The sequence below is a fragment of the Stegostoma tigrinum genome, chromosome 32 (genome assembly GCF_030684315.1).
Source record: "Stegostoma tigrinum isolate sSteTig4 chromosome 32, sSteTig4.hap1, whole genome shotgun sequence".
Taxonomy (NCBI): domain Eukaryota; kingdom Metazoa; phylum Chordata; class Chondrichthyes; order Orectolobiformes; family Stegostomatidae; genus Stegostoma; species Stegostoma tigrinum.
The window spans coordinates 37,651,404-37,675,959 of NC_081385.1; the positions used below are offsets into that span (position 1 = coordinate 37,651,404).

General features: G+C 44.3%; 1 protein-coding gene across 2 annotated transcripts in view; it reads left to right on the forward strand.

Moving 5' to 3' along the window:
- Positions 1-579: 579 nt before the first annotated feature.
- Positions 580-24,556, forward strand: part of tmem45b (transmembrane protein 45B) — a 53,512-nt gene continuing 29,535 nt past the window's right edge. The window contains exons 1-2 of one of the 2 annotated variants that reach the window (XM_048562141.2): positions 580-736; positions 20,026-20,221. In XM_048562141.2, coding sequence (XP_048418098.1) covers positions 20,047-20,221 — 175 coding nt within the window. In that variant the 5' untranslated portion in view covers positions 580-736; positions 20,026-20,046. Of the gene's footprint in view, positions 737-808; positions 1,065-20,025; positions 20,222-24,556 lie in introns of those variants that run through there. The other variant, XM_048562142.2, reaches the window with a different exon arrangement.

The window sequence follows — 24,556 nt, forward strand, 5'->3', positions numbered from 1 at the left end:
GAGTTCATGTCAATACAATGTTCAGTCTGGACTCACAATGAACATACAATGGAGACAGTAGGTCAGGCTACAACTCCACAGGACTGAGAAACTGAGCAGACAGAGAAGGGATCTAACCAAAGAAGAAATAACTAATTGGCATTAATATCAGAAAGAGAAGTATTTAAAAGTTTTACCAGGATATTGGAAGAAGCCATTGTGAGAACTAGATATACTCATGAAGAAAAATATAAGACTGTGGAGAAAAGGAAAGAACTAATTGGTAAACAAAGAGCAGAGCACAGGCACAATGGGCTGAAAGGTCTCTTCTGTTTCGATGATTCTATAAATGAATAATTTACAGGAGACACTGAGAAGAATTTCCTGTCAGAGTGTTGCTAAAACATTTCATGGGCAGTGGATACAATTGTGGAGGACTTTTTTTGTTGATTTTTTTTAAAGAACCGGTTTGATTAGATGATGGAAGCCATTATGGGTCAGTGAGTGTGCATGTACTGGGTGGAGTTCCACTTCAAGACCAATATTCTGTCATGCCAGCCTAGACCAAATGGTGGCAGTGTTCTAACAGGCTGGCTTCAGGGAGTGGCAAAGTAACACACAGCTCCTTCCTGGGAGACAGGTGTACCCTGCACCTGTTATTGTGAAACTAGGGAAGACCTGGAGACGTGTGAGGAAGTTAACAGATCAAAAGAAACGAGCATTTCATTTCACAGTACTTCAGTAAACTCAAATATTGGTAAGTTTGCAGTATGTGTATCGACAGTGTGTGTCTGCGGTGCGTGTCTATCAGTAGCTGCCCAGGTTCAGACACTAGAATGTGAACTAAAGGTTATTGAACTGGACAGAACAAGGAACCTAAAGCATTCACGATTCAGACTCTGTACTATGTTCATCAATTCTATTGGTGTTTTGATTTGTAAAGGAAATGAAGAATTAATTTGGAAGTAATTTTAAAAGTTCTGAAATGCAAACACACACTTGGCATGAAACAAGTTCAAACCTTTTGAGTTTTGGCTGTGGGACAACAACATAGCAGCCAGCCAGCAGCAGGGAGGGTTGCGTATGTGAGTACAAGCACAATTTTTATGTTCATTATGATTGAAGATAAAGTAAAACGTACAAAAGGTGACTAATTATGTGATAAAGATAGCTTTAATTAACAAATTAAACAATAGCTCTTGCAACTAGTTAAGGTATTAAGACTGAGACAGACCATGTGGGGGTGGGAGCAGAATCGAACTTCAGTCAATGCAGCTTTCATACAGTGAGGTAATTGGAAGAGACTTCTTGGTGAGAAAGTGTTGCTGAGAACTCAGCCCAAGAGCTGCATGCACAGTCGAGTTAGTTATAGTGAAGGATCCTCTCAGGTCAAGGGTCTTAAGTTTCTTTTCAGATTAAGTATGAGAAAGATATGGGAAGTCTGAAACTGGGATCTTAAGTTGAACATCTAATAGAGGTATGAGGGGCGCATTTACTGAGGGCAACTGAGAAATAGGTTAAAAGATGTAGCCAACATTTAAAGAAATAACTCAAAGTTTTCAGGAAAATATCTTGGGGATTAATAACTTCGCTGAGAAAGTGGTCCAGCCATGGCAAAGTAGCAACGTTCAGGATGGTATTAAATTGAAAGGATGGTATTAAGTTAAAAGATTAGTAAACACAAGGACTTGGAGGGGTTTTAAAGTTGGAAAAGGACAAAAGAAGTTGTTGAAGAGGGAATAAATAAAAAAGAGGAAAATCACCACAAAAAAAACAGATTTGAATCATTTCTCCAAGAATGCAAAAATGGAAAGAATAGCTAAAATAACTGGGCACTTCATAGGGTGAGGCAGGAGAAATTACAATCTGTGTTTCAGCACATTAGGGGGCCATATCGTGCCATTATTTTATAACAGATGGGGAATAGTGACAAGAACATTAAACAAATCTTTCATGTTTGGAAATAGGAGAAATTCTAATGAGACTGAGGGACCTAAGATAGTCACTGCTAGTAAAGAGAAAGAAGTGGAAAAATGAAGAGATTCCTTGATTGGCCAGTTATCATCCTAAAATTTTTGTTTTAAAAAGGCAACTGCAGAGAAATTGAAAAAGTGGATCTCTGAGTCTTATTCTTCTGGAATTCCCAAGATTCTGGAATGATCCTATGCATTAGGAGCAGCAAACATAACCCTGCAGATCAGAGAAGAAGCAGTTATGGGTCAGTTAGCCTTACTTCAGTAGGATGGAAAATGTTACGACGTGTTCATTTAGAAAGTAGTAACGGGTAATTTGGAAAATCAAAATATGGTTGTCAAAACAGTCATATGGAAGGGAAATCATATTTGATTAATCTAATATTGTTTGTTGAACATGTGACCAGCAGACTTAGAAAAGGATGGGCCAAAAGATGTAACATATTTGAATTTTCAGAAAGGAAATCAGGTTCCACACAAAGGTTTGTAATGTGCAGGAGGGCTCATGTATTGAAAACAATGTATTAGCATAGTTTAAGGATTGGCCAACATATTGCAGTTGGAATAACCAGGCCCTTTTTGCAATGGCTGTGCCACAAGAATTAATACTGAGGTATCGCTTATTTACAAGCTACATCAATGACTTAGAGGGGGGAACCGAGTGATCTTTTTCTAACCTTCCTGGTGATTTCACTGAAATATCCCATTCTTAGCAGCTTGACAGTGTACAGAAGAATACAGTAGTCATTTATTTTCACTTGTATTACTTTACAAAGAAAAAGTGAAAAGTGTTTAAGCCGCCATGCCATGTTGCTTATATTAATAACAGAAGGCGAAGGTTAGAAAAAAATCACACATAATGAAGACAAAGTCCGCCTTAATTCAAATCCTGGCTCTTGGGCTCAAGAAGAAAGTACCACCAGACAGCTGGAATCCTAGGCCGCAAGACTGTACGGAAGTCGCTCCAAGGGCCAATCTCAGTGCCAATCCTGGGAAAAGCCACCCAAAGGATTCCTGGGCTGCTGGATGCTGAGCTGGAACCACCTCAACGTCGAAGCTGCCACCAGCTCCTTTGATGTAGCTGCTGATACTGGGCCCAAAAGCTCATCCTTCCACCAGCTGCTTCCTCCACACCAATTCCAGAGTTCTGCTCCAGACTCACCATACCCCTCTACTCCGTCCTCCAGGTCCCACTCCAAGTTCACCAACCATCGCCATGCTTCGAACCCCAGCAAAGACATCTTCATCATACCTTGTGCCAAAAAACAGAGACAGAATATGAGAAAGAAATGAGAAAAAGAAAAGAGAAAGAAACAGATGGAGCCTGGGCACAGGAGCCCAGATGCTGCCTATTCAAGAAAGAGATGGATAGAGCACTTACAGACAGTGGAATCAAGGGTTGTGGGGATAAGACAGGAACAGGATACTGATTGTGGATGATCAGCCATTATCATAATGAATGATGGTGCTGGCTTAAAGGGCCGAATGGCCTACTCCTGCACATATTGTCTATTGTCTATTCCTTCATCGCCATCTTAGAAAGGACCTGTGTCTCGGTCTGAGAAAATAATTCTCTTGGCTGGGAACCAAAAACATGATGACGGGGTCTTGGCTGAAGGGTCAGCCATTGAGAAGAGTCTCAGGAAATCAAAATCCATATTGTACAATCAGGTAAAGGAAATTGAACGTCGAGATCAGCCATCAACACACTAGGCTAAATGGGCTAAATGGTCTAATTCTGCTCCTATTTCTTGTGTTTCAGTGCTTGGTGAGCCCCAGTATCTGTCCCTAAGAGTTTTCACTTGGATAAAAAACATGAAAACATTTCTATTGCTATTAAACTTGCTGGAAATTATATTGTGCTTTTAACAAACTTGAAATAGCACATCAGGTCTTCCACAAAGCTGGAGACTAATAACTGACACTCTCATATAAACAGTGAACACGATCACAGGAAGAAACTGTATCCATTGGAGTGGACTCCACCCATTCAACAGGATCAAGGTTTACACAGGAAGGATAGATATGTGGAAAGAACTTTAAATCAACAGAGAGGGAGGAGATTAGAAAGAGCAATAGTTAAACCTAACAATCTAAAGATAAAATTAAAAAAAAGAACCAATCGTAAACAGTGATTGTGTTAGTATCCATGTTCAGAATAAACAATAGGAAGTGATAACCAACATAACTAGCAAAAACAAAATAGAAATTATGAAACTGTGGGAACCACTTTGGATACTATTGGTAGGGGACGTGACCATAGCAGCCAGGTCTCTGGCACTGAGCCTGACCCTGTGGCTCGGAGGGGAAGGGGGGAGAATAGGAGAGTGATAGTGATCGGGAAATCAATGGTTAGGGGAACAGACAGGAGATTCTGTGGTCCTGAGCAAGATTCCCAGATGGTATGTTGCCTCCCAAGTGCCAGGGTCGGGGATGTCTCGGATTGAGTCTGCAGGATTCTTAAGGGGGAGAGTGACACAGCTAGGAAATGGGATGAGGACCTGAAAAGTGAGCATAGGAAGTTAGAATGGAAGCTAAAAGGGAGGACGAGCAGAGTAGTAATCTCAGGATTACTACCGGTGCCATGGGCTAGTGAGGCCAGGAATAGAGACCAAATGCAACTGAACACATGACTACAGAGCTGGTGTAGGAGGGAGGGTTTTAGATATGTGGGTCATTGGGATACCTTCTGGGGAAGGTGGGATCCGTACAGGAAGGACAGGTTGCACCTGAACTGGAGGGGCACCAATATCCTGGGCAGGAGGTTTGCTAGAGCTCTTTGGGAGGGTTTGAGCTAGTTTGGCAGGGGGATGGGAATTGGAGCTACAGATCAGAAGATGGTGTACAGGCAGATACAGCATGCAGAGAGCCTGTGAGGAAGGACAGACAGTTGATAGGGCAATGTTGCAGTCAGTGCAATGGGTTGAAGTGTGTCTATCTTAAGGCAAAAAGTGTCAGGAATGCCGGTGACAAACTGAGAACATGGATCAGTACTTGGAACTACCGTGTTGTGGCCATTACGGAGACTTCGATAACACAGGAGCAGTAATGGTTGTTGGGTGTTCTGGGGTTTAGAGGTTTCAAAAGAAATAGGGAGGGAGGTGAAAGAGGTGGGGGAGTGGCATTGCTAATCTGGGATGGTATTACAGCTGCAGAAAGGGAAGTTGTGGAGGAGTGTTTCTCCACTGAGTCAGAATGGGAAGAAGTCTGAAACAGAAAAGGAGCAGTCACTCTATCGGGAGGTTTCTATAGACCCCCCCCCCCCCCCCCCCCCCCCAGTAGCAACAGGGACACTGAGGAACAGATTGGGAGACAGAGATAATAAAGTGTGAAGCTGGATGAACACAGCAGGCCAAGTAGCATCTTAGGAGCACAAAAGCCGAAGTTTCAGGCCTAGACCCTTCAGATTGTGGAAACGTGCAGAAGTAATAGGGTTGTTATCATGGGTGCCTTCAACTTCCTGAATATAGACTGGAACCTCCTAAATGCACATAGTTTAGATGGAGCAGATTTTGTCAGGCATGTCCAGGAAGGGTTTCTGATTCATATGTAGATAGGCCAACTAGAAGGGCGGCCATGTTGGATTTGGTGCTTGGCAACGAACCAGGCCAGGTGTCAGATCTCTCGGTGGGAGAACATTTTGGCGACAGTGATCACAACTCCCTGCGCTTTACTATAGTCATGGAGAGGAATAGGAACAGACAGTATTTAATTGGGGGAGGAGGAATTATAATGCAAGAACTGTGGAGCATAAATTGGGAACAGATGTTCTCAGGGAAAAGCAGGCAGAAATGTGGAGCTTATTTAGGGAGCAGTTGCTACAAGGTTTGTCCCATTGAGGCAAGGAAGGGATGGGAAGGTGTAGGAACCTTGGATGACAGGACATGTGGAACATCTAGTCAAGAGAAAGAAGACAGCTTACTCAAGTGGAGGAAGCAGGGATCGGACAGGGCTATAGAGGGCTACAAAGTAGCCAGAAAGGAACTGAAGAATGGACTTAGGAGAGCTGGAAGGGGGTATGAAAAACCCTTGGCAGGTAGAATCAAGGAAAACCCAAAGGTGTTCTATGCTTATGTGAGGAACAAGTTGATGGCTAGAGTGAGGGTAGGGCCAATCAGGGATAGTGGAGAGAATGTATGTGTGGAGTCAGAGGAGGTCCTCAATGAATACTTTGCTTTAGTATTCACCAATGAGCGGGACCTTGACATTTATGAGGACAACATAAAACAGGCAGTTATGCTCGAACAGGTTAATGTTAGGAAGGAGGATGTGTTAGAAATTTGGAAAGACATGAGGATAGATAAAGTCCCCTGGGCCAGACGGGGTATACCCAAAGTTATTACAGGAGATGTGAGAAGAGATTGCTGTGTCGTTGGCAATGATCTTTGCATTCTCATCATCCACTGGAGTAGTACCAGATGATTTGAGGATGACAAACGTCCTTGTTCAAGGAAGGGAATAGGGATAATCCTGGGAATTACAGGCCGGCCAGCCTTACTTCTGTGGTGGGCAAATTATTGGAGAGGATTCTGAGAGATAGTATTTATGATTATTTGGAAAAGCAGTTTGATTAGGGATAGTCAGCATGGCTTTGTGAGGGGCAGGTCATTCCTCACAAGCCTTATTGAATTCTTTGAGGATGTGACAAAACACATGGATGAAGGTAGAGCAGTGGATGTGGTGTATATGGATGTTAGCAAGGCGTTTGATAAGGTTCCCCATGGTTGGCTCATTCAGAAAGTAAGGATGCATGGGATTCAGGGAAATGTCTGGATACAAAACTAGCTGTCCAATAGAAGACAGAGGGTGGCAGTAGATGGAAAGTATTCAGCCTAGAGCTCGGTGACCATTGGTGTTCCGTGGGGATCTGTTCGGAGACCTCTGCTCTTTGTGATCTTTATAAATGACTTGGATGAGGAAGTGGAAGAGTGGGTTAGTAAGTTTGCCAATGACACGAAGGTTCATGGAGTTGTGGATAGTGTGGAGAGCTGTTGTAAGTTGCAATGGGACATTGACAAGATGCAGAACTGGGCAAAGAAGTGGCAGATGGAATTTGACCCAGTAAAATTTGAAGTGATTCATTTTGGAAGGTCAAATTTGAATGCACAAGACAGGGTCAACGGCAGGATTCTCGGCAATGTGGAGGAACAGAGGGATCTTGGGGTTCACATCCATAAATCCCTCAAAGTTGCTACCCAAGTTGATAAGGTTGTAAAGAAAGCGTATGATGTGTTGGCTTTCATTGGCAGGGGAATTGAGTTTAAGAGCTGTGAGGTTATGCTGCAGCTCTTTAAAACTTTAGTTAGACCAAACATGGAATATTGTATCAGAGATAATGGGAACTGCAGATGCTGGAGAATTCCAAGATAATAAAATGTGAGGCTGGATGAACACAGCAGGCCAAGCAGCATCTCAGGAGCACAAAAGCTGACGTTTCGGGCCTAGACCCTTCATCAGAGAGGGGGATGGGGAGAGGGAACTGGAATAAATAGGGAGAGAGGGGAGGCGGACTGAAGATGGAGAGTAAAGAAGATAGGTGGAGAGAGTATAGGTGGGGAGGTAGGGAGGGGATAGGTCAGTCCAGGGAAGACGGACAGGTCAAGGAGGTGGGATGAGGTTAGTAGGTAGCTGGGGGTGCGGCTTGGGGTGGGAGGAAGGGATGGGTGAGAGGAAGAACCGGTTAGGGAGGCAGAGACAGGTTGGACTGGTTTTGGGATGCAGTGGGTGGGGGGGAAGAGCTGGGCTGGTTGTGTGGTGCAGTCGGGGGAGGGGACGAACTAGGCTGGTTTAGGGATGCAGTAGGGGAAGGGGAGATTTTGAAACTGGTGAAGTCCACATTGATACCATATGGCTGCAGGGTTCCCAGGCGGAATATGAGTTGCTGTTCCTGCAACCTTCGGGTGGCATCATTGTGGCACTGCAGGAGGCCCATGATGGACATGTCATCTAGAGAATGGGAGGGGGAGTGGAAATGGTTTGCGACTGGGAGGTGCAGTTGTTTGTTGCGAACTGAGCGGAGGTGTTTTGCAAAGCGGTCCCCAAGCCACCGCTTGGTTTCCCCAATGTAGAGCAAGCCGCACCGGGTACAGTGGATGCAGTATACCACATTGGCAGATGTGCAGGTGAACCTCTGCTTAATGTGGAATGTCATCTTGGGGCCTGGGATAGGGGTGAGGGAGGAGGTGTGGGGACAAGTGTAGCATTTCCTGCGGTTGCAGGGGAAGGTGCCGGATGTGGTGGGGTTGGAGGGCAGTGTGGAGCGAACAAGGGAGTCACGGAGAGAGTGGTCTCTCCGGAAAGCAGACAGGGGAGGGGATGGAAAAATGTCTTGGGTGGTGGGGTCGGATTGTAAATGGCGGAAGTGTCGGAGGATGATGCGTTGTATCCGGAGGTTGGTAGGGTGGTGTGTGAGAACGAGGGGGATCCTCTTGGGGCGGTTGTGGCGGGGGCGGGGTGTGAGGGATGTGTTGCGGGAAATACGGGAGACGCGGTCAAGGGCATTCTCGATCACTGTGGGGGGAAAGTTGCGGTCCTTAAAGAACTTGGACATCTGGGATGTGCGGGAGTGGAATGTCTTATCGTGGGAGCAGATGCGGCGGAGGCGGAGGAATTGGGAATGGGGGATGGAATTTGTGCAGGAAGGTGGGTGGGAGGAGGTGTATTCTAGGTAGCTGTGGGAGTCGGTGGGCTTGAAATGGACATCAGTTACAAGCTGGTTGCCTGAGATGGAGACTGAGAGGTCCAGGAAGGTGAGGGATGTGCTGGAGATGGCCCAGGTGAACTGAAGGTTGGGGTGGAAGGTGTTGGTGAAGTGGATGAACTGTTCGAGCTCCTCTGGGGAGCAAGAGGCGGCGCCGATACAGTCATCAATGTACCGGAGGAAGAGGTGGGGTTTGGGGCCTGTGTAGGTGCGGAAGAGGGACTGTTCCACGTAACCTACAAAGACGCAGGCATAGCTGGGGCCCATGCGGGTGCCCATGGCCACCCCCTTAGTCTGTAGGAAGTGGGAGGAGTCAAAAGAGAAGTTGTTGAGTGTGAGGACGAGTTCAGCTAGGCGGATGAGAGTGTCGGTGGAGGGCGACTGGTCGGGCCTGCGGGACAGGAAGAAGCGGAGGGCCTTGAGGCCATCTCCATGCGGAATGCAGGTGTACAGGGACTGGACGTCCATGGTGAATATGAGGTGTTGGGGGCCAGGGAATTTGAAGTCCTGGAGGAGGTGGAGGGCGTGGGTGGTGTCACGGACGTAGGTGGGGAGTTCCTGGACCAAAGGGGAGAAAATGGAGTCCAGATAGGTGGAGATGAGTTCGGTGGGGCAGGAGCAGGCTGAGACGATGGGTCGACCAGGGCAGGCAGGTTTGTGGATTTTGGGAAGGAGATAGAAACGGGCCGTGCGGGGTTGGGGAACAATGAGGTTGGAGGCTGTGGGTGGGAGGTCCCCTGAGGTGATGAGGTCGTGAATGGTGTTGGAGATGATGGTTTGGTGCTCGGGTGTGGGGTCATGATCGAGGAGGCGGTAGGAGGTGGTGTCGGAGAGTTGGCGTCTGGCCTCGGCGATGTAGAGGTCAGTGCGCCATACTACCACTGCGCCACCCTTGTCTGCGGGTTTGATGGTGAGGTTGGGGTTGGAGCAGAGGGAGTGGAGGGCTGCCAGATGTCCAAGTTCTTTAAGGACCGCAACTTTCCCCCCACAGTGATCGAGAACGCCCTTGACCGCGTCTCCCGTATTTCCCGCAACACATCCCTCACACCCCGCCCCCGCCACAACCGCCCTAAGAGGATCCCCCTCGTTCTCTCACACCACCCTACCAACCTCCGGATACAACGCATCATCCTCCGACACTTCCGCCATTTACAATCCGACCCCACCACCCAAGACATTTTTCCATCCCCTCCCCTGTCTGCTTTCCGGAGAGACCACTCTCTCCGTGACTCCCTTGTTCGCTCCACACTGCCCTCCAACCCCACCACACCCGGCACCTTCCCCTGCAACCGCAGGAAATGCTACACTTGTCCCCACACCTCCTCCCTCACCCCTATCCCAGGCCCCAAGATGACATTCCACATTAAGCAGAGGTTCACCTGCACATCTGTCAATGTGGTATACTGCATCCACTGTACCCGGTGCGGCTTCCTCTACATTGGGGAAACCAAGCGGAGGCTTGGGGACCGCTTTGCAGAACACCTCCGCTCAGTTCGCAACAAACAACTGCACCTCCCAGTCGCAAACCATTTCCACTCCCCCTCCCATTCTCTTGATGACATGTCCATCATGGGCCTCCTGCACTGCCACAATGATGCCGCCCGAAGGTTGCAGGAACAGCAACTCATATTCCGCCTGGGAACCCTGCAGCCATATGGTATCAATGTGGACTTCACCAGTTTCAAAATCTCCCCTTCCCCTACTGCATCCCTAAACCAGCCCAGTTCGTCCCCTCCCCCGACTGCACCACACAACCAGCCCAGCTCTTCCCCCCCACCCACTGCATCCCAAAACCAGTCCAACCTGTCTCTGCCTCCCTAACCGGTTCTTCCTCTCACCAATCCCTTCCTCCCACCCCAAGCTGCACCCCCAGCTACCTACTAACCTCATCCCACCTCCTTGACCTGTCCGTCTTCCCTGGACTGACCTATCCCCTCCCTACCTCCCCACCTATACTCTCTCCACCTATCTTCTTTACTCTCCATCTTCGGTCCGCCTCCCCCTCTCTCCCTATTTATTCCAGTTCCCTCTCCCCATCCCCCTCTCTGATGAAGGGTCTAGGCACGAAACATCAGTTTTTGTGCTCCTGAGATGCTGCTTGGCCTGCTGTGTTCATCCAGCCTCACATTTTATTATCATGGAATATTGTGTTCAGTTCTGGTTACCTCATTTATAGGAAGGATGTGGAAGCTTTGAGGAGATTTACCAGGATGCTGTTTGGATTGGAGGGCAGGTCTTATGAGGGAAAATTGAGGGAGCTAGGGTTTTTTTCATTGAGCAAAGAAGGATGAGAGATGACTTGATAGAGGTGTATAAGATAATGAGAAGCATAGATAGAGTGGATAGTCAGAGACTTATTCCCAGGGCAGAAATGACCATTACGAGGGGGAATAATCTTAAAGTGATTGGTGTAAGGTATAGGGGAGATGTCAGAGGTAGGTTCTTCACACAGAGAGTGGTGGGCGCATGGAATGTGTCGCTGGCAGTGGTAGTGGAGTCAGATACATTACAGAATTTTAAGCAACTGTTGGATGGGCACATGGCTGATAGTGTAATGTAGGGTATGCAGGGTAGTTTGATCTTAGTAGGATAATAGCTCAGCACAACATTGTGGGCCAAAGGGCCTGTACTGTGCTCCACTGTTCTGTGTTCTATGTTCTATGGTTACAGCTGAGTTAGATGGAGAACTAACCCCTTTCTCTTTGGTTGTTATCTTGCCTGTGTCTTAGTGGGGTACATGGAACATTCCTTGTTCCAGCCCTACTTGAGTCTCTCCCAACAATTCTTTCTCTGGTATATCAATGACATCATCGGTACTCTGCTGTCTCTCGTTTCTGAGGAAAAGAAATTGTCAATTTCATTTCTATGTTTCATCCTGGCCTCACCTTCACCTCCATCTCTGTTGCACCTGTTCTGGTAATGCCATCTTCTACAGGCGAGGCATCAGAAATGTCTACCGTTTCCCTCAACCAAGGAACAGTGGGGGCATTCAAAAAGGAGCTGGAGAGAATATAGGCCCTGTACCATTTACAGGGAAATGTGGGAGCAATAAGTTCACAGGACCCTGGATGTCTTGGACAATTCAGGGCCAGATGAGGAAGAAGCGTAGGGCTTTTAGAAAGTCCAAAGGCAGCAATTCAGCTATGGCACCAGAAGGAATACAAGAAGAGCAGGAGGAAACTTAAGAAAACAATTAGAGGAGCAAAAAGGGTGCAAGAAAGGTCTCACATACAGGATTACGGAGAATCTCGGAATATTTTATAAATTCATTAAAGGGAAGAGGTTAACCAGGAAAAGTGTGGGTCCAAAGGGAATCATGGGCTCACCCTATGTGTAATGTTGCTAGATATTAGAAGGATGTTGAACAAATACTTCTCTTCAGTCTTCGCTCAGGAAAAGGAGAACCTAGATATGGAATTCAGGAAGAGGGACTGTGAGGAACTTACGCAGTTTGACATAGTGGAGAGGTATTGGACACTCCGTCAGGCTTAAAAACAGACAAGTCCCCTGATCTGGATGGACTGCATCCCAGGCTGCAGTGGGAGGCAAGGCAGGAAATTGCAGGAGATCTGGCACGCATTTTTATTTCCCCTCTGGCCTCAAGGAAGTGTGAGAGGACTGGGGGGTGGTTGATGTGGTTCCACTTTTTAACAGGGGTGGTAGAGATGAACCAGGAAATTACAGACCAGTGAGTCTCTTCTAAAGGAGCAACTCAATACCCACTTGGAAAGACATGGGCTAATTAGGGACAATCAGCATTGCTTTGTCAGAGGGAGGTCATGCCCAATAAATTTGCTAGAATTTTTTGAACACGTGATCAAGTGTGTGGATCAGAAAAGTTCAGTTAATGTAGTTTATATGGATTTCAGAAAAGCTTTTGACAACATGGCAAATTGATTGAGAATGTTAAAGCACACGGAATTGAGGGAAACTTAGTGAGATGGTTCAGAAACTGGCTTGGTAACAGGAGACAAAGGGCAGTGGTAGTAGGTTGTTTGCGTGACTGGAGGGTGGTGCCCAGTGCTGTACCACAAGGATTACTGTTTGTTATATACATAAATGATAGAGATGAAAATATGAGAGGAATGTCGACCAAATTTGCAGATGACGCCAAGAATGGCAGAGTGGTTAGTAGTGAAGAAGATGGTTGTATGTTACAGGAAGATATAGATAGGTTGGTCAAATGGGCAGACCAGTGGCAGGTGATATTTCAACCTGATAAGTGCAAGATGGTGCACTTTGAAAGAAGAAGCAAGATGAGGGAGTATTTAATGAATGGCAGGTCATTGGGTAGCTGAGAGAAACAGAGGAATCTTTGGGTAATTGTTCAAAGACCTTTGAAGGCAGCAGACCTTGTGAATAAGGTAGTTAGGAAGGCAAATAGAACATTTGCTTTCATCAGTTGTGGCATAGGTTGAAAATATTTGGATGAGCACTTGCAATATCATAACAAGTGCAGAAAATTGGGAATTGCACATGTTTAGTGGTAGTTATTGTTGGTGCATGTTCTTGGGCTGAAGGGCCATTTCTGCACTGTATGAATCTATGAATGCATGAAGATTCCCTGCCACTGTGATTGACAGGGCTGTCCCGCAGTTCAGCCCTCACCCCTTCTCTTTCCTCCCACAAAGCAATAGGGTCCCCTGTCCTCACTTTCCACCCCATCAAGCATTCAAATGACCATCAGCTGCCATTTCCATTACCTCTACCAGGATACCGCCACCAGACACATAATCACCTGTCCATGTTGATAGCACTCTGAAGGGACCATTCCCTCCAGCAGACTCCAGGCCACTTGCCTTCCGTTCCCACTAACTCTTCATACCCCATGTAATTACAGAAAGTGTAATTTACTTCCCATTTACTTCTTCCCCTTTCACTACCCAAGGGCCCATGTACGCCTTTCAAGTGAAACCGTCTACTGCATTTGCTGCTGGCTATGTGGTTTGCTCTAAATTGGGGAGATGCAGACTGGGTTACTGCTTTGCAACAGCACGGTGGCTCAGTGGTTAGCACTGCAGCCTCACAGTGCCAGGGGCCCAGGTTCGATCCCAGCCTTGGGTGACTGACTGTGCAGAGTTTGCACATTCTCCCTGTATCTGCATGTGTTTCCTCCCACAGTCCAAAGATGTGCAGGCTAGGTGGATCAGCCTCGCTAAATATCCTGTGGTGGTCAGGGGTGTGTGGGTTATAGGGGGATGGGTCTGGGTGGGATGCTTCAAGGGACAGTGTGGACTTGTTGAGCTGAACAGCCTGTTTCCACACTGTAGGGAATCTAATCTAATCTAAACACCGACACTCAGTCTATAAAAGCGACCCTGTTGCCTGCCACTTCAAAACACCACCATGTTCCATGCCAACATTTCTTTCTCAGGCTTGTTGCAGTTCTCCAGCGAAGCTCAGTGCAAATTTGAAGAACAACAGCTCATCATTTGCCTTACATCACCCTACCTCATTCAAGGCTTAAGATCATGATCACCCTCATCTACATTCATTACCCTTCCCACTATGTCCATACCTCTTTGTCTTTTTCTCTCTCTGTCTCTATTTCCCTGTGCCCCACTCACTTCCTCCTTTCCCAGCTATTTTCAGTTCTCATAAAGAATCACTGGACTTGAAATATTAATTCTGATTCACTCTGTACAGATGCAGTCAGACCTATATTTCCAACATCCACAGCTCTTTGTGTAATTTTTAAAACTCATTTCCTTATTCTTTGCTGCACGAGCTACAACAGTTTGAATTTAAAAACTTCCAAATATGTATAAAACAAATACAAACTAGCTTAATGCAAATAAAAGCTACTCAAGTAAAGTTGTAAAGATTTTTAACAAAAGATTTAAACTGTGGAAATATGTACAACTATCCTTCTTGAAACCTAACACTCAACCTCAAATTCTGCGGAAAATGATAAAAAAAATTCTACAAAAGTGCTATTTTAAGAATACTTTGGCAAATAACAGTTAAATTCAGAGAAAAAAAGAACAGATTACTGCATAGGTAAAGTTTCTTTGCACACAAGCTGGTGGTTCTGGGTCTCTTTTGGGATCTGTTAAAGCTGCTAAACTTAGGTTTCTGTAGGAACCTTCCTATTGTGGTGATAAGGTCTTCCAGTGGGTTTCACCTCTCAAAATTTGATATGGCTTTCACAGAAAGATAGAGGTCAAAGGCTACTCCTCCCGAGGCAAATTATCTCAGACTTTTACAGTGGTCAAAAAACAGAATAACTTTATTATACCCATAAACAGGTTCACGTGAGATTTATCAGACATATTGTCAACTCAGTGACTCATGTCAAACAGCTTGTCTTCTTTGCAAATGCAACATTTTCCTTGGTTCAAACTGTCTCATTTCCTTTGCACCGTTTTAATTCCAAAAAATCCACAACATATAGATACATCCAATTAATGATATTCTAAATTCATATATCAGATAAAACATTCTCATTACACTGATAAACCTCTGGGTGGAACCGTTTTTCTTCACATCTCCTCAAAACCTTCTGCCCATTATTTTGAATCTATGACCTCTGGTCATTGATACCCCCATCAAGGGGAATACTTTTCTTCCTGTCTACCCTGTCTATGCCCCCCATAATTTTATACATCTTAATCATGCTCCCTCTCAATCTCCTCTGCTCTAAGGAAAACAATCGCAGTCTGTCCAATCTCTCTTTGTAAGTGAATCTCTCCAACCTAAGTAACATCATGGTAAACCTCTTTTGAACCTTCTCCAGAACTATCACTACACTCCTATAATGTAGATTCCAGAATTATGCACAATACTCTAGCTATGGCCTAATCAACATTTAATATAGCTCCAGTGTATTCTCCCTTCTCTTAAACTCTGTGCCTCAAATAATAAAGGGAAATATACCATATGCTTTTTTAACCATTTTATCCACCTTTCCCGGTACCTTAAAGGATTGGTGTACATGCATAGCAAGGTCCCTCTGATCCTTCCCGGAGTCCAATCATTCATCATGTATTCCCTTGCCTGTGTTTGTCCTTCCCAAGTGTATCACCTTACATTTATCAAGAATGAATTCCATTTGCCACTGATCATCCCATCTGACTACCCCGCCTACATCCTCCTGTAATCTAAGACTATCTTCACCGCTATTTACCACCCCACCAATTTTTGTATCACCTGTGAACTTATTGATCAGCCCTCTAACATTGAAGTCTTTGATGATAAACAGCAAGGACCCCAACACTGACCCATGTGGGACTCCAGTGCACACAGTCCTCCAGTCAGAAAAATCTTTCAACTATCATCTCTACTTCCAGCCGCTCGGCTAATTGTGGATGCAATTTGCCAAATTTCATTGGATCTCATGGGCTTTTACCTTACCTTAACAAAAGCCTTGCTGAAATCCAAGTAGACTATTTCAAGAGCATTGCCCTCATTTACACACCTGGTCACCTCTTCGAGTTAGTCATCAAGTTGGTCAGATATGAGATCCCCTTAAGAAAACCATACTGAATGTGCTTGATAAATCACTTCCTCTCCAAATGCAGATTAATTTTGTCCCTCAGAATTCATTCCAATAGCTACTCCACCACAGAAGTTAGACTGATCGGCCTGTAGTTTCCTGGTTTATCCCTTGCTCCATTCTTAAATAATGGTTTCACATTGGCTGTCCTCCAGCACCTCTCTTGTGGCCAGATGGGAATTGAAAATCTTTGGAAATGTCCTTACTATTTCCTCCTTTGCCTCACTCAAGTAACATGGGGCACATTTAGAACATAGAACATAGTACACTGCAGCCCTTCAGCCCTCAATGTTGCGCTGGCCTGTGAAACCAAACTGAAGCCCATCTAACCTACACTATTCCGTTATCATCCATATGTTTATCCAATGACCATTTAAATGCCCTTAAACTTGGTGAGTCTACTACTGTTGCCAGCAGGGCATTCCACGCCCTTACTACTCTCTGAGTAAAGAACCTACCTCTGACATCTGTCCGATATGTATCACTCCTCAATTTAAAGCTATGTCCCCTTGTGCCAGCCATCTCTGTTCGAGGAAAAAGGCTCTCACTGTCCACCCTATCTATTCCTCTTGTATGTCTGTATTACGTCACCTCTTAACCTTCTTCTCTCAAACGAAAACAGCCTCAAGTCCCTCAGCCTTTCCTCAGAAGACCTTCCATCCATACAAGGCAACATCCTACTAAATCTCCTCTGCACCCTTTCCAATGCTTGCATATCCTTCCTATAAGAGGCGATTTTAATTTTAATTTTAATTTTAATTTTAATTTCAACCAGCTCTAGAGATTTATCTAGTTTTAAGTCTGCCAGAGCACTCAGAACCTCCTATCGGCATATGCTAATCTCTTTAATTGTTTTACAGGCCATCTCCCTGGTTTCTACCTATCTATTGTCCCTCTCACGAGCGAACACCAACAAAAAATAATCATAGTGTGGATTGTTGGTTAAGTGTTAGAAAAGGTTATGAGGGATAGGATTTATAATCATCTAGAAAAGAATAAATTGATTAGGGATAGTCAGCATGGTTTTGTGAAGGGAAGGTCGTGCTTCACAAACCTTATTGAGTTCTTTGAGAAGGTGACCAAACAGGTAGATGAGAGTAAACCGGTTGATGTGGTGTATATGGATTTCAGCAAGGTGTTCGATAAGGTTCCCCACAATAGGCTATTGTACAAAATGCGGAGGAATGGAATTGTGGGAGATGTAGCAGTTTGGATCGGAAATTGGCTTGCTGAAAGAAGACAGAGGGTGGTGGTTGATGGGAAATGTTCATCCTGGAGACCAGTTACTGGTGGTGTGCCGCAAGGGTTGGTGTTAGGTCCACTGCTGTTTGTCATTTTTATAAATGACCTGGATGAGGGTGTAGAAGGATGGGTTAGTAAATTTGCAGACGACACTAAAGTCGGTGGAGTTGTGGATAGTGATGAAGGATGTTGTAGGTTGCAGAGAGACATAGGTAAGCTGCAGAGCTGGGCTGAGAGGTGGCAAATGGAGTTTAATGCGGACAAGTGTGAGGTGATGCACTTTGGTAGGAGTAGCCGGAAGGCAAAGTACTGGGCTAATGGTAAGATTTTTGGTGGTGTAGATGAGCAGAGAGATCTTGGTGTCCATGTACACAGATCATTGAAAGTTGCCACCCAGGTTGACAGGGCTGTTAAGAAGGCATATAGTGTTTTCGCTTTTATTAATAGAGGGATCGAGTTCCGGAACCATGAGGTTAGGGTGAAGCTGTACAAAACTCTGGTGCGGCCGCACTTGGAGTATTGTGTACAGTTCTGGTCACCGCATTATAAGAAGGATGTGGAAGCTTTGGAAAGGGTGCAGAGGAGATTTACTAGGATGTTGCCTGGTATGGAGGGAAGGTCTTACGAGGAAAGGCTGAGGGACTTGAGGCTGTTTTCATTAGAGAGAAGAAGGTTGAGAGGTGACTTAATTGACACATATAAAATAATCAGAAGGTTAGATAGGGTGGATAGGGAGAGCCATTTTCCCAGGATGGTGACGGCGAGCACGAGGGGGCATAGCTTTAAATTGAGGGGTGAAAGATATAGGACAGATGTCAGAGGTAGTTTCTTTACTCAGAGAGTAGTAAGGGAATGGAACGCTTTGCCTGCAACGGTAGTAGATTCGCCAACTTTAGGTACATTTAAGTCTTCATTGGACAGGCATATGGACATACATGGAATAGTGTAGGTTAGATGGGCTTGAGATCGGTGTGACAGGTCAGCACAACGTCGAGGGCCTGTACTGTGCTGTAATGTTCTATGTTCTATTTAGAACCCTACCTACATCCTCGGCTCCACACACAAATTAGCACTCTGGTCCTTAATGGACCCTACACGTTCCCTCATTCTCCTTTTACCCTTATTGTACCTGTTAAAAACATGTTATGATTTGGTTTTATTTTAACTGCCAGAATCCTTTCATGTCCCCTTTTTACTCTCCTGAACTCCCTTCTAAGTTGCCTCTTGCACATTCTATATTCCTCTAGGGCTTCTGCCATTTTGAGCACCTGCTATGTGCCATAAGCCTCCCTTTACTTCTCTCAATTCAGTGATGTGTATCCCTTGATATCCGGGTTTACATTTGATCATTCCATCTTTTTTTTTAATTGGAACATGTTAGCTCTAGCTCTGTAATCTCCATATTTCCTTCTTGACTGCACACCTCCAAGGTGGATATGTCAATGAAGTCAGGAGAGTTCATTCATTAGGGAAATCTGGAAAACATCGACTAAAAAGTAAAGTATTAAGTAAAAGTATAAAGACTTTAATTTTCACATAAACTGAAAGAAACAAAAGTAATCAAGGCAATTAATTTATAGAATATATTTGGAATTGTTTCCTAGAATAAAGCAAACTTATGATGGTGTGCATCAAGTTGAATCTAATTTCAAGTAACCAACTAGAATTAGCAAATGCCTGGATGATAGGGGAACATTTTGTGAATAGTGACCATAATATTAAAGTTGATTTTAAGTTTGAGAGGGAAAAGTGAGAGATTGACAAAACCAGGCTTTAAAGTTAAGTGAGACTAATTTTAAAAGCCTGAGATGGTAACTGAATGGAGTAACCAAACTGAACAATTAATTGAGAAGTATATAGATAAATGTATATAGAAATCATTCAAAGGAGTATTTGGTACAACCCAAGGGCAAATTATATCTCTAAGGGCAAAAGATAAATATTTAATTTAACTTGAATGGCTAGTTGATTGAACAGCTTGGCCCCAGGTACTTTGCTTCCACAGTGTTTACAGAGCTGGAAGAAAGAGTCAAATATAACTATTCATCAAGAGCAAAATGCTACAAATACTGGAAATCTGAAGCAAGCACAGAGAGTACTGGAGAAACTGAGTAGATCTGACAGCATCTGTTGAGCAAGAAACAGAACTTTCTCTAACTTAATGGCTTCCAGATTAACTATTGCTTGATTTTAAAATTCCCATCTTCTTTCCAAATCCCTTCACAATCTCAACCATCTGGATCTCTGTGATTTCCACTAGCTGCAGTCACCTTCATGATCTCCTCTAATTTTCCCGAAATGAATACCCTAGATATTAATCGCTCTTCCATTGGTTGCCGTGCCATCGGCTCCCTGTGACCTAAATTCTAGAATTCCCTCCTTAAACCTCACTTCTTTTATGATGTTCTTAAAAGTCTATTTTGTTGGTCACTTATCCCAATATGTAGCTCAGTGAAAAATCTTTGCTTGATGATATTCCTGGGAGGTACGTTATTATTACGTTAGTACATTAAAGATACTATGTAAATTGGAAGTTGTTGTTAGCAATGGTTAATCCCAATGCTGCATATGATGCAAGATTAATGTGGGCCTGGACTCTCGCAGCCAGCAATTTAATGGAAAATCTGTCTACACAGGGTTTGAGTCCAAATCAACTCATGGCAAATTTCAAAGGACATGCTCTGCCGGGCAGCTTCTTCCTGCTCTTTGGACTCTGGTGGTCTGTAAAGTATCCACTCAAATTCTTACTGAAGAAGAAAAAATCATCCCGACTGTGCTTTGAGCGGGTGGAATTCGCCGAGGGGATAGCCAAAGCTGTTTTCTCACTGGTCGGTGAGTATTCTCAGTCTTTGAGGAATTATTGCTGCCAGAGAAGGGACTGATCATATGGTGAGCAAGCTGGTATTTATCCTCAAAGTAGGTGTGCACACACCCCACACCCTCCCTCACACACTCTTACTTTCACACCCTTCCAGCCCCTCTCACATACTCACCCTCACACACTCACTCACCCTCATATCCTCCCTCAAACCCTCCCATACCCACACCCTCCCTCAAACTCTCTCACACATCCTGTCACCCTCACTCACACCCTCTCACCCTCACACCCTCCTTCATACCCAATCTCCTCCTCATGCACAAACTCACTCACAAACTCCCACCCTTTCACACTTACCCTCCAGCCTACCACACACACTCTAACACACCCTCTCACCCTGACATCCACCTTTCTCATTCTTAGAATCATTCTAGTGAATCACTTCAACACTCTCTTCAATGCATGTTCATCTTTCCTATAATGTTCCTCCACTGGTCACAATACTCCAAGTGATGTTGAACAGGTATCAAATTTAATATCATTTCATTGCTCTTGTTCTCTATGTTCCAATTGATACAGCTGAGAACATTGAATGTTTTATGAACTGCTGTCTTGTCTTGTCATCTTTCTGGGAATATTGCTGAAAACGAAAGGCCAGTGAGCTTAATAATGTCATAATCGCAAGTTACACAAAACCAGGATATAGTCCAACAGCTTTATTTGAAATCATAAGAACATAAGAACTCGGAGCAGGAGCAGGCCATCCGGCCCCTCGAGCCTGCCCCACCATTTAATAAGATCATGGCTGATCTTTTTGAGACCCAGCTCCACTTACCCACCCACTCACCATAACCCTTAATTCCTTTACTGTTCAAAAATATATCTAGCCTTGCCTTAAAAACATTCAGCGACGTAGTTTTAACCGCTTCACTGGGCAGGGAATTCCACAAATTCACAACCCTTTGGGTGAAGAAGTTCCTCCTGATCTCAGTCGTACATCTGCTTCCCTTTACTTTGAGGCTATGCCCTCTAGTCCTAGTTTCACCTGCGAGCGGAAACAACCTCCCTGTCTCCGCTTTATCTATGCCCTTCATAATCTTATATGTTTCTTTAAGATCTCCCCTCATTCTTCTGAACTCCAATGACTATAATCGCAGTCTACTCAGTTTCTCTTCATAATCCAACCCTCTCAACTCTGGAATCAATTGAGTGAATCTCCTCTGCACCCCGTCCAGTGCTAATATATCCCTTCTCAAGTAAGGAGACCAAAACTGCACACAGTACTCCAGGTGTGGCCTCACCAGGAACCTATACAGCTGCAGCATAGACTCCCTGTTTTTAAACTCCATCCCTCTAGCAATGGCAGACAAAATTCCATTTGACTTTTTAATTACCTGCTGCACCTGCAATCCTACTTTCAGCGGTTCATGCACAAGGACACACAAGTCCCTCTGCACAGCATCATGCTGCAATTTTTTACCATTTAAAAATTAGTCCATTTTGCTGTTATTCCTACCAAAACGGATGACCTCACACTTATCACATTGTACTCCATCTGCCAGATCTTTCCCCACTCACTTAGACTATCTATATCCCTCTGCAGATTTTCAGTGTCTTCTTCACATTTTGCTCTATCACTTATCTTAGCGTCATCTGCAAATTTTGACACACCACACTGAGTCCCCAACTCAAAATCATCTGTGTAAATTGTAAACAATTGAGGTCCCAACACTGATCCCTGAGGTACACCACTAGCAACTGACTGCCAACCAGAAAAACACCCATTTACCCCCTACCCTTTGCTTTCTACTGGTCAACCAATCCTCTATCCATGCTAACACATTACCTGTAATACCATGCAGCTTTATCTTATGTAGCAGTCTTTGGTATGGCACCTTGTCAAATGCCTTCTGGAAATCCAGATACACCACATCCACAGGTTCCCCATTGCCCACCATGCAAGTAATGTCCTCAAAGAATTCCACCAAATTAGTTAAACATGACCTAACCTTCATGAACCCATGCTGGGTGCTCCCAATGGGACAATTTATATCCAGATGTCTTGCTATTTCTTCGTTAATGATAGATTCAAGCATTTTCCCCACTACCAAAGTTAAGCTAACTGGCCTATAATTACCTGCTTTTTGTCTACTTCCTTTTTTAAACAGTGGCATCACATTGGCTATTTTTCAATCTGCGGGAATCACCTCAGAGTCCAGTGAATTTTGGTGAATAATTACTAGTGTATTTGCTATTTCCCCCATCACTTCTTTTAGTACCCTGGGATGCATTTCATCAGGGCCAGGAGACTTGTCTACCTTTAGCCCCATTAGCTTACTCAGCATTGCCTTCTTGGTGATAATGATAGTTTCTAGCTCCTCATCTGCTATAATGGCACTTCCTTGCCATTAGTTTTCGGCATGTTATTTGTGTCTTCCACTGTGAAGACCGACACGAAAAAACTGCATAATGTCTTGGCTATTTCCTCATTCCCAGTTATTAAATGGGCCTCTCATCCTCCTGAAGCACCAATGTTTACCTTCGCTATATTTTTATGATTTACATATTTATAGAAACTTTTGCCGCCTGTTTTGATATTCTGAGCTAGTTTACTCTCATAATCTAGCTCACTTTTCTTTGTAACTTTTTTTTGTAGCTTTCTGTTAGCCTTTAAAGATTTCCCAGTCTACTAGCTCCCCACTACTCTTTGCTTTTTTGTATGTGACTTTTTTCAATCTGATATTTTCCTTTATTTCCTTAGGCATCCATGGTTGGCTGTCTCTCTTCCTACAGTTCTTCCTTATCACTGGAATATGCTTCTGCTGAGCACTGTGAAAAATTGTTTTGAAAGTCCTCCACTGTTTTTCAATTGACCCACCATAAAGTTTTTGCTCCCATTCTACCTTAGCTAACTCCTACCTCATTCCTTCATCGTCTCCTTTGTTTAAGCACAGGACATGGGTACTGAATTTAACCTCCTCACACTCCATCTGTATTTTAAATTCAACCAAACTGTGATCGCTCCTTCCGATAGGATCCCTCACTGTGAGATCATTAATCATTCCTGTCTGATTACACAGGACCAGATCTAGGATAGCTTCCTCCCTCGTAGGATTCATTACATATTGTTCAAGGAAATTATCGGGGATGCATTCTATGAACCCCTCCATAAGGCTGCCATGACTGACCTGGTTTGACCAATCGATATGTAGATTAAAATCCCCCATGATAATTGCTGTACCATTTTTACATGCATGAGCTACTTCTATGTTTATTGTCCGCCCCACCATGATGTCATTATTTGGTGGCCTATAGACCACACCTAACAATGACATCTTCTCCCTGCTATTCTTAATTTCCACCCAAATGGATTCACCATTTTGTTCGGTAGAACCTGTATCATCTCTCACTACCGCCCTGATATCATCCTAAAAAATCAGAGGGACGCCACCCTGTCTGTCCTTCCGAACAGTTTGATAGCCCTAGATATTTAACTCCCAGACATGACCATCCTGTAACAATGTCTCTGTAATGGTCACGAAATCACACCTATTTGCCATGATTTGTGCCGTCAACTCATCCACCTTGTTTCAAATGGTCCGAGCATTCAGATAAAGTGCCCTTATGCCAGTTTTTGCATTTTCTTTTTGGGTCCTATCACCTCTATAACTTGAGTTCTCCTTCCCTTTAACTTTTATCCTACTTTTTAATGGAGTTGAAGCTTCCTCGTCACCTGTGAACCTGCTGCTTTGCTTTAATTGTTATTCTCCCTCTACCTAAATAAAGGTAATTACAGGGGCATGAGAGAGGAATTGACAAAAATTGACTGGACGCAGAGCCTAGCGGGGAAGACAGTAGACCAACATTGGCAGGAGTTTCTGGGTGTAATCGAGGACACAGTACAGAGGTTCATCCCAAAGAAAAGAAAGATTATCCATGGTGGGATTAGACAGCCATGGCTGACAAAGGAAGTCAGGAAATATATCAAAGACAAAGAGATAGCCTATAAAGTGTCCAAGAGCACTGGGAAATCAGAAGACTGGGAAGGCTACAAAAACAAACAGACGATAACAAAGAGAGCAATAAGGAAGGAGAGGATCAAATATGAAGGTAGGCTAGCTAGTAATATTAGAAATGATAGTAAAAGCTTTTTCCAATATATAAGAAACAAACGAGGGGCAAAAGTAGATATTGGGCCGCTCCAAATTGATGCTGGAAGGCTAGTGATGGGAGATAAGGAAATAGCTGAAGAACTTCATAAGTACTTTGCGTCAGTCTTCACAGTGGAAGACATGAGTAGTATGCCAACAATTAGGGAGAGTCAGGGGACAGAGTTGAGTACAGTAGGC